Source organism: Parasteatoda tepidariorum, chromosome 5, assembly GCF_043381705.1.
Source record: "Parasteatoda tepidariorum isolate YZ-2023 chromosome 5, CAS_Ptep_4.0, whole genome shotgun sequence".
NCBI classification, from domain to species: Eukaryota; Metazoa; Arthropoda; class Arachnida; order Araneae; family Theridiidae; genus Parasteatoda; species Parasteatoda tepidariorum.
The window spans coordinates 7,444,645-7,468,281 of NC_092208.1; the positions used below are offsets into that span (position 1 = coordinate 7,444,645).

General features: G+C 30.3%; 1 protein-coding gene across 1 annotated transcript in view; it reads right to left on the bottom strand.

Annotated features, from left to right (window-relative positions):
* Nucleotides 1–23,637, bottom strand: part of LOC107453618 (cell polarity complex component crumbs) — a 115,636-nt gene that overhangs the window by 23,102 nt on the left and 68,897 nt on the right. The window contains exons 3-11 of the mRNA XM_016070499.2: nucleotides 20,149–20,277; nucleotides 19,046–19,270; nucleotides 16,319–16,435; nucleotides 13,073–13,426; nucleotides 11,874–12,051; nucleotides 9,301–9,427; nucleotides 8,054–8,204; nucleotides 6,371–6,698; nucleotides 3,020–3,571 (exon numbers count right to left, since the gene is read on the bottom strand). Coding sequence (XP_015925985.1) covers nucleotides 3,020–3,571; nucleotides 6,371–6,698; nucleotides 8,054–8,204; nucleotides 9,301–9,427; nucleotides 11,874–12,051; nucleotides 13,073–13,426; nucleotides 16,319–16,435; nucleotides 19,046–19,270; nucleotides 20,149–20,277 — 2,161 coding nt within the window. The remainder of the gene's footprint in view (nucleotides 1–3,019; nucleotides 3,572–6,370; nucleotides 6,699–8,053; nucleotides 8,205–9,300; nucleotides 9,428–11,873; nucleotides 12,052–13,072; nucleotides 13,427–16,318; nucleotides 16,436–19,045; nucleotides 19,271–20,148; nucleotides 20,278–23,637) is intronic.

Genomic DNA, 23,637 nt, shown 5'->3' on the forward strand with positions numbered 1-23,637 from the left:
TCAGCACAATCTATAACTAATGGTAATGAGGTGTTAATGGTGAAATCCTTTAATCCTGTGTATTTCCATGTGAAGGCTGCATGAAAGACAGAGCTAAATCTTAGGTATTCCATATTCCATGACTATTCCATAACCCCCTCCTCTCCTCTATTAAACATCGTTTCTGAAATTATTCATCCATAATTTACACAACCTTCTCTAAATGTTATGCAGCAACAATTCTTTCTGAAAATAAAAATTAGAAGGAACATATCCCATTTTCACCATGTTTAAAAGCATTATTCGTTATGTGTAATCCACAACTGCCAATGAATATGACCTGGTGGGAATATTTCTCTTTTAATTCACACTGAAGCTTCTAATAGAATTTCCAATTGACATAGGGTCCATCCATGGATAATTGAAGTATTTTAGAGAGCTTTTAACCATCATCCATGCATTTGTAAAAAGAGGACAAAATATTTTCTGCAGTTCCATGACCCATAAATTGGGAGGTAAGATACTTAGTGCAAACTTTATTATCAATTCCTTACCATAATGTCCATCTGCTTAGATTGTAGAGACTGATTTAACGTCTCATCAAAGAGTACAGTGTAGCAATCAACATTCTTCAGCTCATTTATAAGAATCCCTTTGAAGTATAGTGCCAATCCAAAGGAGCCCAAATAGGCTCACTTTGTGGCACTACAAAAAAATTGTCTCGCTATACAGCTATCAGCAAACATTTTGGAGAACAATTTACTAATCCCTTCACAGGAGTTACATGAATAATTACTAGTGATGCACTTCAGACTCCAGAGAATTTCAGCATCAAGCACATTCCTTTTGACCAGATAAGAAGACAATGTTACCTCGGCCACTAAAGTTTCTGTTTCACATGGGGCACACGATGTTGAAGGAGTATTTACACCAGATGAATTAGATGTTGATGTCTTTGGAAAAAGAGAACTCAGGGCATGAGACTGCTTTTTTGTTTTACCTTTCTTTCATGTGTGATTTCAGAGCAGATTCTTCCATTTTCGCGATATCGATCTCCTTCATGCATAATCGGCACTTGGCTCTGAACTTCTTTTCGGGCATCGATAAAATCCATTCTTTATAAGCTTGATTATCCATCCATTGGGGATTAAAATAGCACTTCCCAGGCATAACTAGTCTAAACTACATAACACAAATACGAAGCCGTGCCTTTGCGAATACGCTTTACAATAAAGTTTTGAAATGACGCAAACGTAAGGACAAGTGCGGATGGTAAAACGGCAAATTTATTGAAAACTACAAGGTACATATTGTTACGAAATTCGAGAGTATTCCAGTTTCGATAAGAAAAAAGAAGATCTAAGCATATGCGACAGAAGATGAAGTGGAGTCTCGCCCCGAACGCATTGATTGTCTGCTGTGCTCCGCGCGCTTGGCAGACACCAAGACGCTAGGCCCGGTTAGAAACGGTGGCGTTAAAAACCACGTGAGAGAGCTCGGGAACAAAACAGAAAGAACGAGAAAGATCCGCGGGTGTTTTATAAAAAGGGTCGCCGGCAGTATTGGACAAATTCAAGGACCTATCAAGTTTTTCAAGGACCTAAGACGTTTTTCAAGCACTTTCAAGGACCTAAATTTAGCAAAAAAAAATTGAAGGACTTTCAAGGACCGTGGGAACCCTGTTGAACTTCTGATAGTTTATTTTATATATTTTAAAAATGAAGCATTTTTTACTAAGCATCAAACGTTTTAACAGAATTGGACTTTATCTAATTCTGTGCTAAAAAATCCTTATTGAAAAAACAACAAACAATAAAAAAAATATTGAAATGTTTCAAAATTTGAAGAAAAAAGTAAAATTTAGTACATATTATTTATGTTTTCTTTAGGATGTACAAACTATAATATAAATATTATGCACAAGCTAAAATATTATTGAAGCTTTTTTGACAGCATCAAGTGGTGTTAGTAACGAACAGAAATTTTCTTTTCAACAAGAAAATAAATTTCGAAGAAAATTAAAATAATAAAATACAGAATTTTTAGAAAAGTTAAATAAGTAACAAGCTATAATATTGAATTAAAAATTTATTCTGTACATTTTAAAATTTTAGCTGCATTTTGACTTTAAGACTCAGTCATATATAACTAGAATTAAAAATTTTGCTTTCTTTTAATCCTTTTTATTTAATTCAAACAAATAAACCAATAATAGTCTGAGCAGTATTTTTTGAAATATGATAAAGAATACCAACACAATTGAAGACAGATGCATTTTAGGTACTCTTAATTGTTTTCTCTAATAAAATTACACCAATACGATTCTGCATTTTTTTTGAAAGGTAGTTTAATATATTTTTAATTATGCATATCTATATATTATGTTATCTATATATTTTTAATAAATTTCTAATTTTATAATTATGTAAGGAACTGTAAGAATATAATAAATTTTTAATACTTTTTAATAAACAAAGCTTGAACAATACACTATAAGAAATCACATATTGAATTCACAATTACTAATTTATTCATAATCAAATATGAATACTCAAACTGACTCTTGAATTACATAACATATAAATTTTGAAGTTCTGTATAAAACTGAAGTAAATTATAGCAAAATAGTTATTTTATTTTAAAAATTAGATATGAAAAACTTTTAAAATTCTTGGTATTTTATTAAATTAAATTCTTATAATACTCTGCTTTATTCTATTTTTATGATACATCTTGTTAAACTAACATAAGTCATTTTTTTTAAAATTCTTCCATTTTGTCCAGTTTTTCACTGTTTTGGAACTGTTTCCTTTTGAACGAAATGCCAATCCTGCTTAACAGCTGATCACAATTTTTTTTGTTTAACTCTGAAAAAAAAAATTTTTTTCTTCAAAATATCAAAACAGGTTTTTAAGCTAAACTCTGTAACTTAGTAGCCCTTTATAATATTCCAATTTGAAAACATGATTTTACATTGCTGGTTAGATGAACAAGCACATAAAAATTATTAACAAACAGGTTTACTTAAACAAATACTTACTCATTAATTTTGTCAATACACTTTCCATGGTTAAGGCACGGATGAGAAGCACATTCATCGATGTTTATCTCGCAGTTGATGCCAGTGAACCCAGCAATACAATCGCAGTGATACTCATTAATTAAGTCATGGCATGTTGCCCCATTTTGGCATGGAAGAGGAGCACATTCATCAATGTCAGTTTCACAATTTCGACCAGAGAATCCAGGCACGCAGGTACAACTGTAGTTATTCACAAGGTCGTTGCACGTGGCATTATTTTTACAAGGCATGGACAGGCACTCGTTAAACTCGATATCGCAATGTGTACCAGTGTACCCCGGGGTACAGTAACAAAGGTAGGTTCCAAACATGTTTTGACAGATACCATGTGCACAGGGTGAGGTTTCACATTCATTCACATCTGATTCACAAAGTTTTCCTGTTATTCCTGGTGGACAATGGCAGGCAAAAGCTCCAATACCATCTACACAAGTACCATTCACACAAGGGTTGCTACTGCACTCATCAATATTCAAAGAGCAATCATCACCTGTATATCCTGTAGGACAGCTAAAAAAAAAATCCAAAAGAATTTTTAGACCAAATTGGTAACATCTCTTTACTATTTAAACAGGGTGCGCAGCCAAATCTTTCACAAAAAAATAAGCACTTTTTAAGCACTCAAAAAATATTTTTAAGCACTATATACATTAACAAAATGCAAAATAATTTTTTCATGACCATGATAAAATAACGAGTTTCTAACAAAAAACTCTTTTCTTGATTACATTAACCAACATTAAATGATAAAGAGATTTTTAGGTTCAATATCAGAGGGTGGAAAATAAAGCCTGAAATTGAGAATATCTTGCAAAATGCAGCAGAGTTTCTCATGAGAGTGCAATAATCTCCCTGAACCCAGCTCAGTCGACGCATGCGGACTCGTAATTATTTCATCAAACATGTAAAATTATTGGCGCTTTCATACTCTAAGGACCGAATGTAATTGTGGTCGAATGAATTGTTAAAACGTTGAAGAGAACAATGTGAAAAGCACGCTTTTGCATAATACATGGCGAAAATAGACATAGTAACGAAAAAAAATCTCATTTTTTAAAAGGGAAAATAAAGCACATTTTAAAAACACCCGATGAAAAAAAGCACCTTTTAAATAACGAAAATCGAAAATAAGCAATGTTTAAAAACGCTATGTACCATGTTAAAATAAGTTTTGAAATAATGAGAATTTTTGAAAATTTAAGAGTAGGTAAACAAATCAAGCATTTAAACAGTGTTGTCTTCTATAGGATTTATAATATAGTTATAGGAGTTGCCTTCCTTTTATTAATATGATTAAATATGATACAATACCATCAGTTTTACTTTGAATGACTTAAAAAAACCCGATATTTTGTGAGTACCAAATTGAAAAAGATTAATAATTTATATAAAATCTTTTCCCGCTCAAATTCCACAGAACTACTAAATGTTTGCTACTTCTTAAGATTTTCACACGTACGAAAACTATAACAGAAATTAAAATACAAACTTTACAAACAGAAACTTATTGCAAAAAAAAAAAAAAAAAAAAAAAAAAAAAAAAAAAAAAAAAAAAAAAAGAATTACTTTTTAAGTCATTAACATTCATCTAAACATAAATTTATATGCATTTTAAATTGGCTTATAAAAAAGAAACAAAAAACTAGTTTAAATAAACTTTTGTTAATAATATTAATTTCTTTAGTTTAATTACTGCATCTACTATATGAAAACAAAATATTATCAATGATTCTGCTAGAATTTTGAAAAGGCCCCCTCCTTAGAGACCTCTTCTGTGTCCCTCTTTACTAAAAACTGGTCCTTATTTAGAATATAAATTCTTTTCCTTTTTATCCATCTATTACTTTTCGAATTCAAAATTATTCTATCAAATGATGAATTTATAGCGAAAACCGGGAATTTCAAAACAAGAAAAGAGTTATACTTGAACAACCAAGGCTTTCAAATAAGACTGATTAAATACATGCAACTGCATAGGGAAAATCATTGACGCAATGCAATGTGACATAGCATCACCAAAATTATTTTAATTTTTTCTTTCATCTACTAATAGAGAATAAAAAGTAACTTTTATAGATATATATATATTTAAATTTTGGTTATAATTTTGCTTACACATTATTTATTTATTTTTTAGCTGGAGAATTTTTTATTTCCTGGAAAGCGTCATTTTTCATGTTGTGTAAACTCTATGATTTTGACCGTATTTCATGCATTATAGTAAGCGGAATCACTGATTATGCAGTTTCTTTCCTACTCAAAAATTTAAATTTACAAAACATTATAAACTTGCAATAAAGTTGGAAAATAAATACAAAATCAATACATAAATATAGCTTTGCAATCAATACAGTTAAAATTAGTTAAACAATCCATTACTAAAAATGACAATTAAAAGATGCTTCACATTCCAAGATATCTTTCAACTACGTAGGTATATTCAACTATATATGCATAGCTGCCAACTTGTTAAAAACAAAAATAGGAACACAAAGCATGATAAGCCAATCAGGGGAAATTATAACAGAAAGTGTAAAACAAAATATCAAAAATTAAAATATTGGTAGCAAAATATCAATTTATAAACCATACACGCTTCATATCTAACATAATTTTTGAGCCAACAGTTTTAATTAAATTACTTATTAATGAAGAATATCACACCTTTATAATAACTATTTAAAAAAAAAACTTACTTCTTACAAGAATCACAATATTGGATTTTTAAATCGCGTGAATAGGTATTGCTTACATTGGATTTTAAAAACAAGAAAATACAATTTGCTATATTGTAAGTCTAAATAGCGTAAATAGGAGTCATGATGTACAATTATTAAATCGCCTGAATACGAATCGCATTGCGTAAATTTCAAACCATCTAAATACCAAAATCAATGATTGGTATTAAAATAAAGTGAATAAGAATTGCGATATAAGCAGATTCTGACGGAGTTCCTAATATTTAAAATGTTGAAAATCAACCAAATCAAATCAATGTAAGAACCATAAACGTCTCGATAGCATGATTTAGCAAAAGTTCAAAATTTTGTCAGATTATAACTTTCCGATGCGCGGAACCCTGCTTCCAGTTTATAGACCTGCCCTGGGTTAAAAGAAAATTGGCATTAGGAGTGAAAAAGCGCTAGATTATCGAAAAATCAGAGCATTTCGACTCAAAATCATATTTTTGGAAACAAAGCAAAAAATTCAGAACAAATACGATTTAATCGGAACAGATGGCAGCTATGTATATGCATATAAAAAATTCCAATTGCTAAGAGTTTAGGAATATTCAAGAAAAAGGATTACCGGCATTCATATGCATTGGGTTTATCGACACATATCTTTCCAGCTGGACACTGTATTCCCACACAATCATCAATATCTACTTCGCACTGATCTCCAAGAAATCCATTGGGGCAGATGCAGGTGTATAAATGGGACGGTATATTGGTCTGGCATGTGCCACCATTGGAACATGGGGTTGAGCTACAGGCATCGTAAACTTCATCACAGAATTTACCCATGAAGTTCTCGGGACATTCACAGGAGAAATCATTAATCAGATCTGTGCATGTACCTCCATTAAAACACGGACTGGAATCACATTCGTTTATGTTTATATCACAGAAAACACCTGGAAATAGAGAATTGTTAAGTGATCAATGCAATACATAAAAAACTATGACAGGGTGCATAGCAAAATTTTTGAACAAAAAATAAGCACCTCTTAAGTACTTTTCAAGCCCTCAAAAATTATTCTTAAACTCTTTATTTTTTAAACAAAATGCAAGGGGATATTTCCGTATCATGATCTGTTGTACCAACTACAATCGCCAAGGTGCCAAATAGATTTCAGATTTCAAAATTGCAAATTTATTCGAAACATGTCGCTGAAATCCGCTATACGGAAACAAACACAAAAATATTCAAAATATAATAAATCTATGAAATAAGTTTGAAGAAACTAAAAGAACAAGAGGAAAGAAAATAAAAGTAGAAAAAAAGCACTAAAGTTCCTATTATGAAATACCTGCCCATTAAGGGAAATAGGCTATGCATACATTCTTTAATAATCCACTATAACACTACCATAATATTCATGTTATTAACATACTAAACTGTGTTTTCTTGAACATTATTAATGTAATTAATTATAAATACATTATTGTTAAACATAAGCATTTTTAGGTTAATATTATTCGTAACAAAAACTTTTTTAAAAAATAAAGTATCTTGATGTGTGAACGTTTTGCTATTTAAAAACATACAGGGTGTGCAGCCAAATCTGTCAACAAAAAATAAGCACCTTTTAAGCACTTAAAAATATTTTTAATCACTATATTCATTAACGAAATGCTCTATACATTAACAAAAATAATTCTCAAAGTTTTTACACGATCATGATAAAATAACTAGTTTTTGACAAAACTCTTTTCTTGATTATATTAGCCATTAAAAATGATCCAAGAGATTTTTCTGTTCTATTTCGGAGGGTTGAAAATGAAGCTTGAAATTGAGAATATCTTGCAAAAAGCAGCAGAGTTACACATGCGAGTGCAATAATCTCACCGAACTCAGCTCAGTAGGAATCCAAAGTATTTTATCAAACATGTAAAATGATTGGCGCTTTTAAATGGTACTGACAGAAGTTACGCCAAAATGGATTGTGGTTGAATGACTTGCAAAAACATTGAATAGAACAATGTGAAAAGCACGCTTTTGCACAGTAAGTGGTGAAAATCGACATGGTTAAGAAAAAATTCTCATTTTCGAAAAGGGACAATTAAGCTCATTTTAAAAACACCCAATAAAAAAAGCCCTTTTAAGAACTTTCAAAAAACGAAAATAAGTACCTTTAAGCACTTTTAAAAAACGATATCACCACATAGACAAGCAAAACAGTTACCAAAGTAATCATAAAATATAGTATTTCTTATGAAACAGAGCTCCAACTTTTGAGTTTAAAAACAAAAGAGGGATCTAAGTTACCTTCATATCCAAGATCACAATGGCAGGTAAAATTGTTGAGGGAATCCACACATTGACCATACATGCAGGGGGAAGAGAGACACTCATTGACATTCTCATCACAATTCTTTCCCTCCCAACCAGGAAGGCACTCACACAAGTAGTCATTCACCTGAAGTAAACATCAACAAGGCATGCTTTTTATATAACACAAACATGCAATAATAAAGGGTTTCAAGGCATGGAGATAATGATTATTCATGCAATTTTTAAAACTTTTATGGCTAAACTAATAAAAACCAAATTGTTCATTATTTAATTAAAAGCAAAAAATAGTATTATTCATAAGAGTTTTGTTATGAACTACACAAGTATATAATACTTATTTTCTATTTTTAATTAATCAAGTAGATTTCAGCCAGAATGCTTTAAAATTCTAAGTTAGAGGTAATGTGAGAATTAAATACTTACTTCCCCCTTATCTCTATTTAGTTAAGCTTTTTCATTTGCAGCATTGCACATGAACAAGTTTGGTAATGTCATCTGTACAATCCTCTAAATTATTCCTTATTGTTCCCGATTTCATAAACTGCTTAAGTTGTTTTGCTATATAAATTTTTTCTAATTACGACATTCTTAATTATGTTTATTCGCAACAATAAAATATTTTCTTTAATATCTCTGCAACAATTATTCCGCAGACCAGCCAACAGGCAATTTTATTTTATTTTCCTTAAAAATGAGCAAAAGCCTTTTGAAAATCAATTGTTACTCTTATTTAATAAAAGATAAATTATACATTCTGCTTTTTAATACTAAAGTGCATCAACGTGCAAAAGTGCTTGGCTTGTCTTAAGACACATTTTAAAGGAAAAATATTTTGGTAATGATATACAATGTTTCACTTTGGTAAAAATGGGTTAATTAAGTGCACATTTTTCTGAGACATTTAAGAATTTTTTTACATTAATAATATGTTAAGTAAGAAAGACTTGCTAAAAAGAAACTTTCTTAAATGCCTTAAAAATTTCAGTAACAACCATATAATTTTATTATTTCTTGAAATTTTTTAAACAAATATTCTTAAAAACTATAATCATTTAAAGCTTAAATAATGCAAAAAACAAAACAAGCAACAAAAAAATTCATAATAAAAGAAATCCATGCAAAGCATTATTATAAAAATATAACTTGATATATTTCATACACACACATTAGAAAATTAAAATCAAATGCATTAAAAAAAAGCAATAATTTTTTTTACTCACCAAGTCAGTACAATTTGAATTATTATTACAAGGATTTGGTTCACAATCATTAATGTCAACTTCACAGTTGATACCAGAGTAGCCAAGAGCACATTCACAGGTGTATTTTCCAGGGCCATCCACACAGCTAAGAAGTGGAATAAAACAATATTAATAAAAAAAATATTCTAACATTCTACAAAGTCAAATTCAGTATCTTTAAACTGTCCTAAGACACTCACACTACACTTTAAAATAAATAATATATTTTATTAAGTATTGACTTTAACGAATAATCGATACAGGGTATCTGCTACATTTTAGATTTTCAAATCCATGACTACTTCCAAGAGTTTTTCATGACTTAACAAAGTTACTATTTTCTCTGACAAAAACACAACAATAAATTTAAAAAAAGCATTATAATAACATTCATTGAAATGATAGGTATAACCAAATCTGTTATACTCTGCATCTTCATATTTATAGATTTTAAATTTAAAAAACAGAGTTAAGAAAGAGTTGAAGCAATAAAATTGCTGAAAAAGCAAATAATACAAAAGCAAATAATTTTTTTTTTCTGCAGAATTATATTCTAAAGATATTTTTCTTGTTGATGCGAAAGGAAAGAAATATTAGTGATTTTTCCGTTCTCATTTCGGAATTAAAAAAAATTCAAGAATGACTGGCTTGCTTCCGCTAGAATTTTAAAATAAAATAAAAAAAATAAATAATAACAAAAATTCTGAAATCCCAGAAGTTTGAAAGATAACTTGCTCTAGAAATGATGTTTTCTTTAAATTTTTGAAAGAAAATGATAAAATTTTGAGAAAATATAACTGTGAGTAGGGTTTTTGTTACAAATTCAGCTACTCGGAACAACATGAAATGGGGGGGGGGAGAGTAATTTCCATTTTAAAAATTACATTTTTCGGCGAGCCAAATCCATGACTTTCCATAATTTTTCTTTTTCTTTTTTAAAGTTAAAATCATGACATTTATTGACAATTTTTGTTCAATAACGAAATCCATGACTCTCCAGGTGCGTGGATACCCTGTCCATATAAATCTCTTGTTTACGCAAAATGTGGCAACCTTCTTAAACTTGAAATCGCACTTCATTGCATTTAAGTCTTAATCCATCAAATTTTTCATTACACAAGAGTATCAAATCTTACATACCTTTTATTTTAATTTTTAAGTCATTACAATAAAAAAAGAATTTTAATAAGCCAGTTTTAAGAGGCATAATATTAAATTTTTTACAAAATACACAGAATTCTTAAACGGATTTATAAATGTTCGTAAAAGAACATTAGGTAAAAAGTTTTCAATGCAATGAATTTTTTAAGCTAACCCTTTAACTGTAGACCCTGAAATCCAGTTGAAGAAAGTCAAAGAATTTTGCAATTATGCTAGAGGGTTAAAAGAAATGAATTTACAATTTCTATAATAAGATTGTAAAAGTAATACTTAGTTGATTTAATTGGTATGCTGTTCCAGAGTTAATTTTTTTTTTATACACCAGAATACCAAACAAATAGCATAGATTTCATGCATGTTTGATGTTAAATATTTATTTTACGTATCCTTTTTACGGATTTTACTAAAAAAGGAGCATTTATCAAGTATAATGATATCAGAAACAAGTTTATGCTTAGCTACTAAACCATTTCACAAAACAGTGGTTCTGAATTCATTGGCTATTGTTCTGAAGTGGGCTGTAAGCTGTTGAAGATATTTCCTTATGCGTTTTTCATATTAATTCTTGTAAAAAATCAGCCACTAATTGTACACATACGTGCACCACTTATACTATAGATAATAGGTGTATTTGTCATAACATTTTTAATTTTACATTTAGTAATTAGTGGGCCTCAAGTTTTTCTTAATTCTTTTCTTACAAAATTTGTATAGTACACAATTAAAAAGAATGACTATTTGAATAGAATATTTGAGGCAGGAAACAGCAGTAACAAAAATAGCAAAACAATATAAGCATTTTGCAACTTTAAGACATTATTTACAAATGATAAATTATGTCTACAACTTAAAACAGGGGCGATTGTAAGCCAGCCTTAAAAAACCTGAAAATTTCTTGACTAAAATCATTAGTGACACATTTCAAAAAATTTATGTCTTTAATTATGTATAAGTTTACTTTTATCTCTAATCACATTTATTATTCTACCAGAAAAAACATTTACAAATGAAAGAGGTGCTAGTATAAATTCTACTTCTAATATTTTTAAATAAAATGTACAAGAATTTTTAGATAAAAATGTGATCAATGGTTTCCGGAAACTTCTGGACCTTGGATTTCCAGATCTTTATTAGCGAAAAATACAGATTTTTTTAGGAGCACAATCATCTTTGTGTATATTAGAAGATAGCTTTTAATAGTGAAAAAGTATTCAAGCAATAATTTTAAGAAGAAAAAAAAACGAAGCGTTTGAAAAATCAGATAGCTTTTTTTTTCTTCCTTGATTGAAATGGAAAACTGATATGCTAATTAAATTTTAAAAAAATAATAATAATTGGAAAAAAATAATTCAAACATTCATGTGATGTTAAAAAAGAAGCTCGTAACATACGTGGCACTATTTCGACACGGAGACGATTCGCATTCATCAATATTGACTTCACAGTGGCTGCCCACAAATCCATCTAAGCAGGTACATTCAAACCCATTCAGGAGATCATGGCACGAGCCTCCATTTAAACAAGGCCCCTTTTCACACTCATCTATTTCTTGACAATGAGGTACAGACCCTAAAGAAAATTAAATTAAAAAGAAGATTAAATCGAACATAAAAAAATGGACATTTTCCCCTATCACATCAGTTGAGTTAAAAGTAATAGGAAATTTCTTTTATTGACATATTGTTTATAAGGGAAGGTTGAGACTTAGCTGTTAAAATGACATATTAAATATTCAACATTTATAGTTAGGGTGATCAAAAATGATTTTGAAATTGATTCATATTTTTAAAAAATCCAATTCAACATGTTTATTTTGATCCCTGATTTAATGGAAAGTCAGGTTCTTCTTCCAACTGCACAGCAGCCTAACAAGCAGTTTCCATCTGTCTCAAAAAGAGGCTAGGTTTCTCAATCTATTTTCTAACAGCAAAATAACTTGGGCCTTCATTGGATTAATATACAGGGATCTTGGCTCAGTAAGGGTTCAACAAGCCGCTATTAACCATTATTGGCATATTATATAGAATTGCCTAATTCACCAAACATTTTATATTCATTATTCAGTCAATATAAGCCCCATATTAAAACTTCTAGACAACCCAATATTGGTCCCCCAGTGCACATTCATAAAGGACCCATATTGAGCTCAAACGGAGTCGTAAAATTGTTGCTAGGGTTGCTATACTGGTGAACCAGATATAACTTAGAGCTCTATCGACTTATAAGCAACCCCAAATTACACAAATAATCTGCAGTAATAGGCTGAGCAATCTATGGAGAAGCTCTGAAAATAGCGCCACGAGAATTGTCTCCTTTTAGAACCCCAAACGGTCACGTCCCAAAGGCAGACCCCCCCCCCCCATTAGAAGGCTCAATAAAATCGAAAATGGCCTGAAAACCCTAATGATTAGAAATTGGAAGGGAGTTGCGTTGGATAGGAGGCGCTAGCATTCGCCAGCTGTTGAGGCAGTCACGGGCTGCAAGGGGCTGTTGCACTGACAAAGAAGTTTTTTTTAAAAAAAGTCGAGAGATTTCACAGTTTCTTTCTCCAGAAATATAATTTACAAATAACCAAAAAACAATAACTCACCCTCATATCCTGGATTGCAAACACATGAAAATGTATTCACACCATCAACACAGTGACTATTTGCTGGACAAGTGACGCCGTTACAGTCATTAATATTTTCCTCACAGTTCTTCCCAGCAAAGCCAAGAACACAATGACACAAGTATCCATTGAGACTGTCGATGCATTGACCATTATTCTGGCAGGGACTGGACTCACACTCGTTCACCTCCTGATCACAGTCTTTGCCCCCAAAACCACGGGGACAGTCGCACATGTAATCACCATAACGGTCAAAACACTGGCTTCCAGTATAACATGGCTTGCTCTCTTCGCATTCATTCACATTTTCTTCACAATTAGGCCCACGGTAACCTAAATAGAAATAATTAGTTAATACTAATGGCACAGAAACCAAACATTTTAGGCAATCATGTTTACAAGACCATGAAAACTTTTTTTTTAGAAACATCAATGGATTTTATAGAAAAAAGAAAATTGTATTCTCACAAAGAAAGGTAAAATTAAGATCAAAATTGTCCCTTTTATTTTACACTGCTAACAATAGAGCAGAATTAAAAAAAAAATTTGTTTTTGGTCAGAGAAAAGTCGTAGCATTCTTAACAGTGGCTAATTTTAAAAATACAGTGGAGCATCGTTTATAAGACGCCGAAGGGACCACTGAAAAACGTCGTATAAACGATAACGTCGTATAATCGATTTTTACTTTTAAAACTGAAACTAACTCTGTTTTCAGTTAATTTTAATGTTTAACGGACTGATTTATATAAATTTTTAAATTAGACAAAGCAAAACAAACAAATAACCAAAGAAGAATAATTGCAGTGAGCAATTAGAATGTATGTTACCTTTAATTATATTTTCTTGCTATTAGTCTCTACAATGCTTTGAATAGCGAGTTGAACTTACTGCTCTCTATGATGCAATTTCAGATTTCTAATCACGGCCAAATCTAATTGCTGAAGCGCACTTGTGCAATTTGCAGGAAAAAAGGGAGCTTTTACATTTTCCAAAATAATTATTATTGATGGGTGCGCTGAATATTGGTCGATGAATAGCAAAATTTTTCGCTTTTGCCTCTTCATAACATTGTTTCAGTCATCGAGTAAAAATTACGGTCGTCATCCAAGCATTCTTGTTGGTACCCTTTTCTGTATCATTCAAGTTGGCAAATTCCGCCCTTTTTTAAAATACACAAGAAAAAATAAAAAATTAAATAAACGTGAACAAAATCTAAAAACCGACGTATAACCGATTCTGTGTGTCGTATAAACGATATATTTTTACATTAAAATGAATAGGAATGATTTGGGACCACACTAAAACGTCGTATAAATGTAAACGACGTATAAGTGATCGTCGTATAAGTGATGCTCCACTGTATTGCTGATAATAAATGGTTGACTGAATGTAAACAATAACAAGCTTCCGAAAGCCGGAAAAAAATTTCAAAAATTTCCGGCATACCCCTCCACTTATGTTATCTTCACGAGGCAACAGATTGTAAGCCTAAAACAAATGTAACAAAATTAATATCACAGAACAAAAAAAGTGTGAGGTTAGTCATGTTTTAAGCGTTCTCTTATTTTGGTATTAAAATAGCGCTGTTATTTTTTGTGTACCACCGAAGAAAGCTCGATTCATCAAGCTTCCAAGTTCAGTTGTTGTTTGTTTCCTTGAAAGTTATATTGAAAACACTACAAGTTTAATAACATTGGATTGTGATGACCATCTTGTATCACATTATTAAAAATTAATTGCTTCCCAAGCCATCACCTAATTATAATTTTTAACCATTAACCAGTGTTTTCAATACAGTGCGAGAACGCGAGAATCTCGCATATTTTTTTCTTTTCTCGCATTAAAAAATTATTACCGCGAGAAATTAGCGCATAGTATAAATAAAATTTGAAAATTCGCGAATTTTGGAAAAAGCTTCGAATTACGCCATTTAGAATAAAATCCGTTTCACTTTTCTTCCTGGATCTTTCATTATTTCCAACATCTGCCCCGTTATCTAGCTTCCCTATTTACCAGTATTGTTCAGAACCTTTTGGAACGACAGAACACAACCACGGGATCCCTTTCAGAACACATTTCTCTGCAACTACGTGTTTATAACATACGTAAGGTTTCTTCATGTAAGATATTCAAATTTTTTATGTGCTAATGTAAGATGGACAAATACCTTGTAAAGGCAAAATCTTCTATGATGATGCACCAAAAATATTCAATGCTTTAAAAAATAGAAGACGTTAAAAATGTATTATAATTAAAGAAATGATTTTTATTTTCGAGAGTTTTTGTGTTTTTTTAGTTTTTAGAAATCTCAATTAACTTTTTGAAACCTCATGCTGTTTTTGAGAAAGGGTGAGAAATTCTCACCCATTTTTTTTCTATGATGAAAACACTGCATTAACTTATACTTAAAACCTTAGCAAATGACATATTTTGATCTCTGTGAACAAGAATAGCAAATTTTATAAAAACTATATTATTTTTTTAAAACACAATTAGAAAACCTCGTTTATAGAGTTCTTAAATTTAATTGAAGTTGTCAAATACCTAGGAATTCAGAGCATAAAATATTTATATATTTTACATTTTTAAAATGTGTAGCAAAATATTTTTTTTTGAGTCACTTGTTTGTAAAGCATTGTTAAATGTTTGCAAGAAATTTGAGATGTTGAAAATAAAATATAATTTTTTTAATGCAAAGCATTGAATATTTTACAACTGAATTTTACTACTTTAATTTTAAACTCATAAATGCAGAAAAATAAATAGAATGAATTGGATGGCCCACTTGATTCGAATAAGTGATGACAATACAATAAAAAATATATTGATTTCAGACCCAATGAAACAAGAAAGAGAGGAAGGCCACGGGTGAGATGGTGGTTCGGTGGAGTCTGATTTTCTTGCAATTAATGAGAAGAGTTGGAGATTAAAGATAAATCGGAAGTCGTCATGGAGAAATCTTCAGAGGAAGGCATTGGCCCACATTAGGCTGTCTAGCCAACTATGATTATTATGATGATGAATCTTAGACTCAGACTGATTCTTATAATAATTAATGGTACGAAAATTAATTAACAACCATAACCTGATAAAGCAAATTTTAAAAAATTTTTTAACAATTAGATGAAAAAATATATTTTTCAATAACAATATCTAATTACAAAAACGATTACTTGTAACTGATTGAAAATAGTTAGCATAGAATGAGAATAGAAAGAAGCTTACCTGTACCAGAGCAGTCACACGAATAAGAGTTTATTTCATCTGTACAGGTACCATTATTCTGACAGGGGAAAGACTGACATTCATCAATATTCAGTTCACAATCTACACCAGCAAAACCTTAAAACAGATAAAAATGGAATGTAAATAACATTAAAATTGATTTTGTATAGGCTTGCTAATATAGTGGGGAAAATAGTCAAGTCAAGGTTGAAAAAAAAATCCCCAAAAATGCAGAAATTTAAAATAACCTGAGTAATTCAAATTATGAAAGAAAAGAGGAAGAATATTTTAGCCTCACATCAGGTAAGGCTGGTACCGTAGCAAATGGTTAAAGTTACATAAATGGTCATTATCATTAATTATTATCATAACCGGCGACTATTAACAATAAATAAGCTTTTTGGTAAATAAGAAAACATTATGTACAATAATCCCATTAACCGGTTATTATTAATAATGCTTTTATATTTCCAATGGCAAAGGAAAATGACAAACTCTTATAAGATTAGCAAACAACAGGGAAAAAAAGAACAAGAGAAAAAAGCCAATGTCCCATCAGCAGATGTCGAGCGCTCCAGTATCAACTCACCTCGGAACCCCCACACAGAGTCCTGCATCCCTGGTCCTGTCCAAATTCCAGTTCCTGTTCATGATTTCCTCTCTTCCACAAAGTGGGCATTATTATTAATAATTGTCAATTAAGTTTAGTCAGTCTGATTAATTTGGGATATTTATCGAAACTTCAACTCTTAACGTAATTTATATACGTCTACATGCTGTTGCTGTGATAAATCTGTTGTAGATGTAAGTACAGTTAAAAAAAAAAAAAGATTACATGAATTTACTTGTGTTTAATGATTTTACTTGTATTTTAATTTATAATTATGACTATCAGAAAGTTTAATTTTCATGTATCATTATTTTTATTAATGAATAAGAAATTTGTGAAATATAGAGTTCATAAATCTTAATATCATTACAAAATACAGATTTAATGAATTGCATAAAATCTGATACAGATCATGGATTGATTTTAATGCATTTATTGTTAAAAAATACAATTACAGCAAAGGTTTACATGCTATAAAATATAACTTTTATGTCATTAAGATAAAAAAAATTTTGATATTTCGTAACATATTTTTTGTATTAAGAAATTTTGTATAGTTAATCGAAATTGCAAGGCATTTTTAAATTATCCCATTGACCAAACCTCTTTGCAATTTATTAATAACTGGTAAACGGAACTTCTGACAGATTACTCACTTCAACCGACTTACCTTGTTATTAATAACAATAACCAGCAACTAATTACATTGACCGTAACATATATATTAGCAGAATTGTGGAGTATAAGCAATTTTGACTGCTCTGAAGTTAAAAATGACTAAATGCAGGGTACGTAGTCAGATTTTTCAACAAAAAATAAGCACCTTTTGAATACTTTTTAAGCACTCAAAAAATATTTTTAAGCACTTTCAAAAACAAAACAAAAAATCATAATTAGGATCTGTGCAGTAAAAAATTTTTTTCTTCCCATCGTTTAAAATTCTTTATGAACTTCTTTATGAATTAATAAAATTCAAAAACATTTTCACAAACTTCACATAATCATGATAAAATAACTAGTTTCTGATAAATATTGCAGATAAAAATTGAGGAAATCATGCATTTTTTGTAATTTAGAACGACAATTGACACTGCAAAGAAAAAATCTCTTTTTAAAATATAGAAAATTAAAAACTTTTAACAAACCCCCGAATAAAAAAAAGCACCTTTAAAAATTTTTAAAAATGTAAATCAAAAATAAGCACTTTTTAAAAACGCTACGCATCCTATAAAGGTTTTTGATTCTGAATAGTTAATAATTGACTGTTAAATTTCAACAAATCAAAATTACCACATTTGGTATAACTGTTGAGCTGTTGTACACAATATTTATTAAAATTAATTTGTTTTCACCTGTTGAACACTTGTAATATAAAAATGAATTAAAAATAAAATATTACGTTTATTTTTAATGTAAGTTAAGCATAAATAAAAATACTTAAATTGAGAAATAATCAAGTAATAATCCAGTTTTAATATTTTCTTAGCATTCAGGTAAAAATCCAAAAGTATAGAGAACAATTAAACTAGTGATATTCTTATTAAAAAAAAATTTATGTAACAAGCAAATGAAATTTAAATAATTCTTACAAGATGAGTAATGATCAATATGAATAATAAAACAATTTAAATATCTGTTGAAACAACAGTTGAAATTTCGTCTAGAAGAAACCTATTTCTTCTAGAACACTGTAAAACACAAACTGGACAAAATGGAAGAAACTAAAAAAGAACTGTACACAGATTTAGAAGAAAAGCTTAAACTTCAATAAATGAAATTTAATATAGTACAGGAAAGTTAAAACTTCTTCACGTCTAACTTCTAAAAAGAAAATTTTTTACAGCAATTTTAAAATCTATAGTTTATATTATTTAAGAGTTAGTTTGAGAATTCATACTAAACAGTATTAGATTAAAAAATTAGTTTGCTATTGGTAATTATATATTATCGCATATATTTAGTATATCGTTTTGTTAAAACAGTTTCTTCCTTTTCTTCAACTTAAAGTTGAAAGAAATCCCTATTTTTTCGGGGTGGTTTTTCCAATGGTTTTATTGAAAACTTGTCATAGCTGATTTAAAGACATACCTTAAAGGCATACTTAAGAGAGAAATTACCTTGAGGACATGTGCAAACATAACCACTTCTTGACTGGTTAATATTACAGGTGCCTCCATTGCGACACGGCATAAAATCACAAAATGTGTTGTCCACCATTGTTTCACAGAAGGTACCAGTAAATATAGGGGGGCAGGCACACATAGTACTGTTACCAAGACTATCTTCTTGGCAGGTACCACCATTTTGACACTGATTATATTCTGGCTTATCACATAAAGGACCTAGAATAACAATAAAAATTATTTTACTAAATAAAGGAAAGAAAACAATTTTAAATAATAAAAAGTTAAGGAAATAGAGAGTTCGCCTCCCAATGAGGTGACTATCGGGTTCAAATCCTGGCAACGGCTGGTTGATTCTAATTCTGCTCCCGGCTCACACTGGCCACATTACTAACATAAAATACCCTCAGTTGTAGGCGGATCATGGGTTAAAATTCCCTTGCCTTCGGACTAACCACGAGAGGTTTTTCACTCCATGCAATGCAAATCCGGGTTAGTTCCATCAAAAAGTCCTCCATGAAGACTAGATTGTACCAATGTTTAATCCAGGAGAGGTCCCTTGTCTTCTGGATTTGGTTCAAAGTTACAATGCTACAGGGTTGCACATTGATACTCGTAAACCTAGAGTTGAGTCGGCTATTCAATATCAGTTATAAAATAAAAAACTCATTACATAATTTTTTGGAAATTTAAATAAACTTCTGGGAGACTTAACATTTTAGAAAATATTAATTATACAGTATTGTATTAATTCTTACCACAGAGTAAAAGTGTAGGACAAAAAAAAAAAAAAAAAAAAGTTAAATTTTTTAAAAATAAAAATTTTATTAATTGTATAAAAACTAAAATTAACATGTAAAATGATAAATGGAACAATGTGAAAACCACGCTTTTAAGAAATACGTACCGAAAATTGACATGGTAAAGAAAAAAAATCTCATTTTCGAAAAGGGAAAAATTAAGCACTTTTAAAAACACTCAACGAAAAAAGCACCTATAAGGGCTTTTAAAAAACGAAAATAAGCACTTTTTAAAAACGCTAAGCACCATGTTTAATGAAATTCTTGAGCAAAGGGGAGAAAAGTACACATATTTACCAAGATCAATATCACAGTTTGTTCCGTTGAATCTAGTACTACAAACACATCGGTAATCGTTCAGCATATGCACACATTTGCTGTGTTTGTGACAGGGCTGATAAAAACAAGGATCAACCAGGTAGCCATCTGGAATAAAGATAAAAATTTAATTGGAGTCATTCAGTGGCAAAAACATAAAATTTCCCCAAAACAAAAATCCACATAAGAGCACGAAATACAGCGGAAGAAAATTTTCCTCGCAATTCGCTTTTTCTTTCATTGCTAATTTAAAGTGTAGAAAAAGTGAGTTCAGAAAAACCTAGAGTAAACCATGAAGTTTCAAATGCTGAAAAGAAAATTTTAAAATACACAAATGAAAATAAATTACGAGATGATAACTTAGAATTACACCACAAAGAAGTTCTCTTCTAATAATTTGTCAACCATTTTAATATTTTTAAATTTTTTCACCAGCCCTGTGGAAGAATTTTTTCGGGCTTTCTGCGACAAAACTTTCTAGCACTAACATTTTTCTGCAGAGGCTTTTAATGCAGTAGAGAACCGATTATCCGGAACGATCGGGACTATCGCTATTCCGGATAACTGATTTTTCCGGTTTTCTGAATCGCTACAAAAAGTCGTTTTTTTTAGTGTTAAACCAAACTAAAAAAAAATATTTGGAAATAATCTTAAAAATAAGAAAAAAACGATGAGGTAATACACTAATGATTATTTCTGAAATGATGGTAAGGTAAACATCTTTCAAAAAAGAAAGAAAAATCCTAAAATCTTAGGAAAAAAAAGTTTTTTTTAAAAAAATTGCGGGAAAATGTATCGAATTTCGTTCCGGTTTTCTGATTTCCGGATAACGGGTTCTGTACTGTAATAACAAAGATGTATGTTACTAGGCAATTTAAAGTAACAAAAACGCTGTGTTTACAAAAAAAAAATATTTTTTTTTTTAATTGAATAATGTAATATACACTTCTCTTCTTTTATTATTATCATATGTACGATATTCTAGCATTTTGTTGGATCATCGCATTTTGTTGCAATTATCACATTAAAAGAATTAAATATCATGGATTCTGTAGCAGTAATCACGCGAAACGGACTTTTCAGAAAGGGGTTACTCAAATGCATGTTTCGTTTCAAGATTTGATTGGTGTAATAAATAATACCGCAAAAAAAAAAAAATCGGGTTTTAAAAACTATGTGGAAATCAAAAGCAATAAACTGCCAAAAAAATCGATAGAATCAGTGCCTTAAAAAGTAAATGATCAAATGCGCAGTTCCAATTTCCCCATAGCGCCTGAAATATATCAGGATATCTAAAAGCCACGTGAAATGTCAATAACTGCCGAAAATACAATCAAAATGGATTCACAATAGTATCGGCATAAATTGAGAGCTTCATAAAGTGGTTATTCAACTCTTACGTGTAAATTTCTGTGGAAAAGCAAACCAAAATGTTTCACTTTCCAAAGGAAAAATCTTTCTGCAAGATCTCTGTAAAGTTTTGCGACAATGTCGCCGCGAATCTGCCAAGGGGTTTTTTCAGCAACTGAAACTTTATGACTTACTTTAAATGTGCCTGAACTTAATTTTTCTTTCTTATAAATTAGTAATAAAGGAGAAAGAGAATTTGAAAAGAAAATTTTCTTCCGCGGTATGGCGTCCTCTTAAGTGTTGCCATACCCAAGTAGCACAATTCACGAACACGATATCGTAAAAACTTAGCTTTGAACATTGTACAATATCGTAGCGAAACATTGTACTATATAGAAATGGACCCCTTTTATAACGTATATCCAATATCGCGAAACAATATTGTTCGATATTGTAAAAACGTTGGAGAACGTCGATTGATATCTCTCGGCATTTCGGATATCTCTAAATTTATATTTTAAATTTATTTTTTGGAATTATAACAATTTGACGTCACTTTTTGTCTTTTAAATGATTAATTTTGATTTAAGAACACAATAAAGTTTAAAATGAAAAGTTTTACCAACAGACTTTCAATGTGAAATCGACGGAAATCGTACAAACAATGTCGATTTTCGCCAATATTGACAATGTCGGCCGATGTAGACCAGGGATGTCAAACTCAAAAGCTAACTTGGGCCAAATAGACAATGCTTAACTTTAGGTGGGCCGAAAAAAAAAAAGAAAAAAAATTCAATGTTCATAGAAACAAGTATTTTTATTTTGAATATGTAATTATTGTTTACGCCCTGATACTTGACATCTCTTCTCTATTACTATTTTGGGGAATACTTTCAAAATACTTCTTTTGGGGAATTTACTTTCAAAATTGACCCAACGTGAGCGTTATTAATAGGGTTTCGGACAGGAGATTTATTTCCATTCCTAACAGAAAATAATTGCTCTCACTGATAAGTACTTACTTAAAATAATTCTATAATACTAAATAATTTTATATGCGAATTTTCGAGTATTTTTCAAACCTTGCGGTAAATATTCGTAAAATTCAGGCACACCCACTTCAATGAATTTTGCCTTCAAGTTTGAGTCGCACTGAATCTCAATCACTTCTATTTGCATATAACTGGGCACTGAGTCTATATTTATTGAGAAAATCGAAGAAAACAAACAAAATTTGTCTTCCAAAGAATTAAAATCTTTAAACCTTGTTTCAAAATCTGTTCTAAGACTTAAAATTTTTTTTTGCTTATTTTTGTTACGATGCAGTATGATCTAAACTAGATTTGTTCTTGTTGCACGTTGGGAAGTGCGTTAAATCTTCATTTTTCAGTTGCCTTTCCCAAAGAAATAGTTTATATTTGAATACTTTAGTTGTGTAAAGCATGTTTGTAATGATCTGATCCTTGCCTTGTAACAATAAATTTAAATCGGATAAGTGTTTGGTTCTATCAACCATAAAAGATAAATCTTGCAACCATATTTAATTGGAGGAGAACAAGCTCGTATCTTGATTTTTAGTATGTAAAAACATACATATTTCTTCTTTCGAATCCCAGAATTGTTTGAGAACCTTGGGGCAAGATAACCAACTTACCACGCTGTAGTAGGATAAACCTGAATATGTACTATCTAATTGATAGCTTAATGTGAAACGGACTCCATTTCAGCCAATTAGAATTTTACTTTTTCGCGCGTACAATTTATAATAATCCGTATAGTTTATAAATAAAGTATATTATAATTTCATATGCTGGTTTCGTTTCTAATTCACATTTCCAAATTATTTTTACTTTGCTTCGGATATATTGACTGGGCCACAAAAATGTTCATCTCGGGCCGCGAGTTTGACACCCCTGTTGTAAAGTAATCAACTGAGTTAGAAATGTTGGCGATAAATAGAACAATTATTTTTATCTTAAATTCTATTCCTACTTCAGTTTCTCGACACATAAGTGAAAATATCAATCATATTTCACTGTCCCTTAAAAAACCCACTTATCTAGAATTGTATTGGAACATTTTTATAAAAACGAAAGTATTTATTAAAATTAAAGAAAT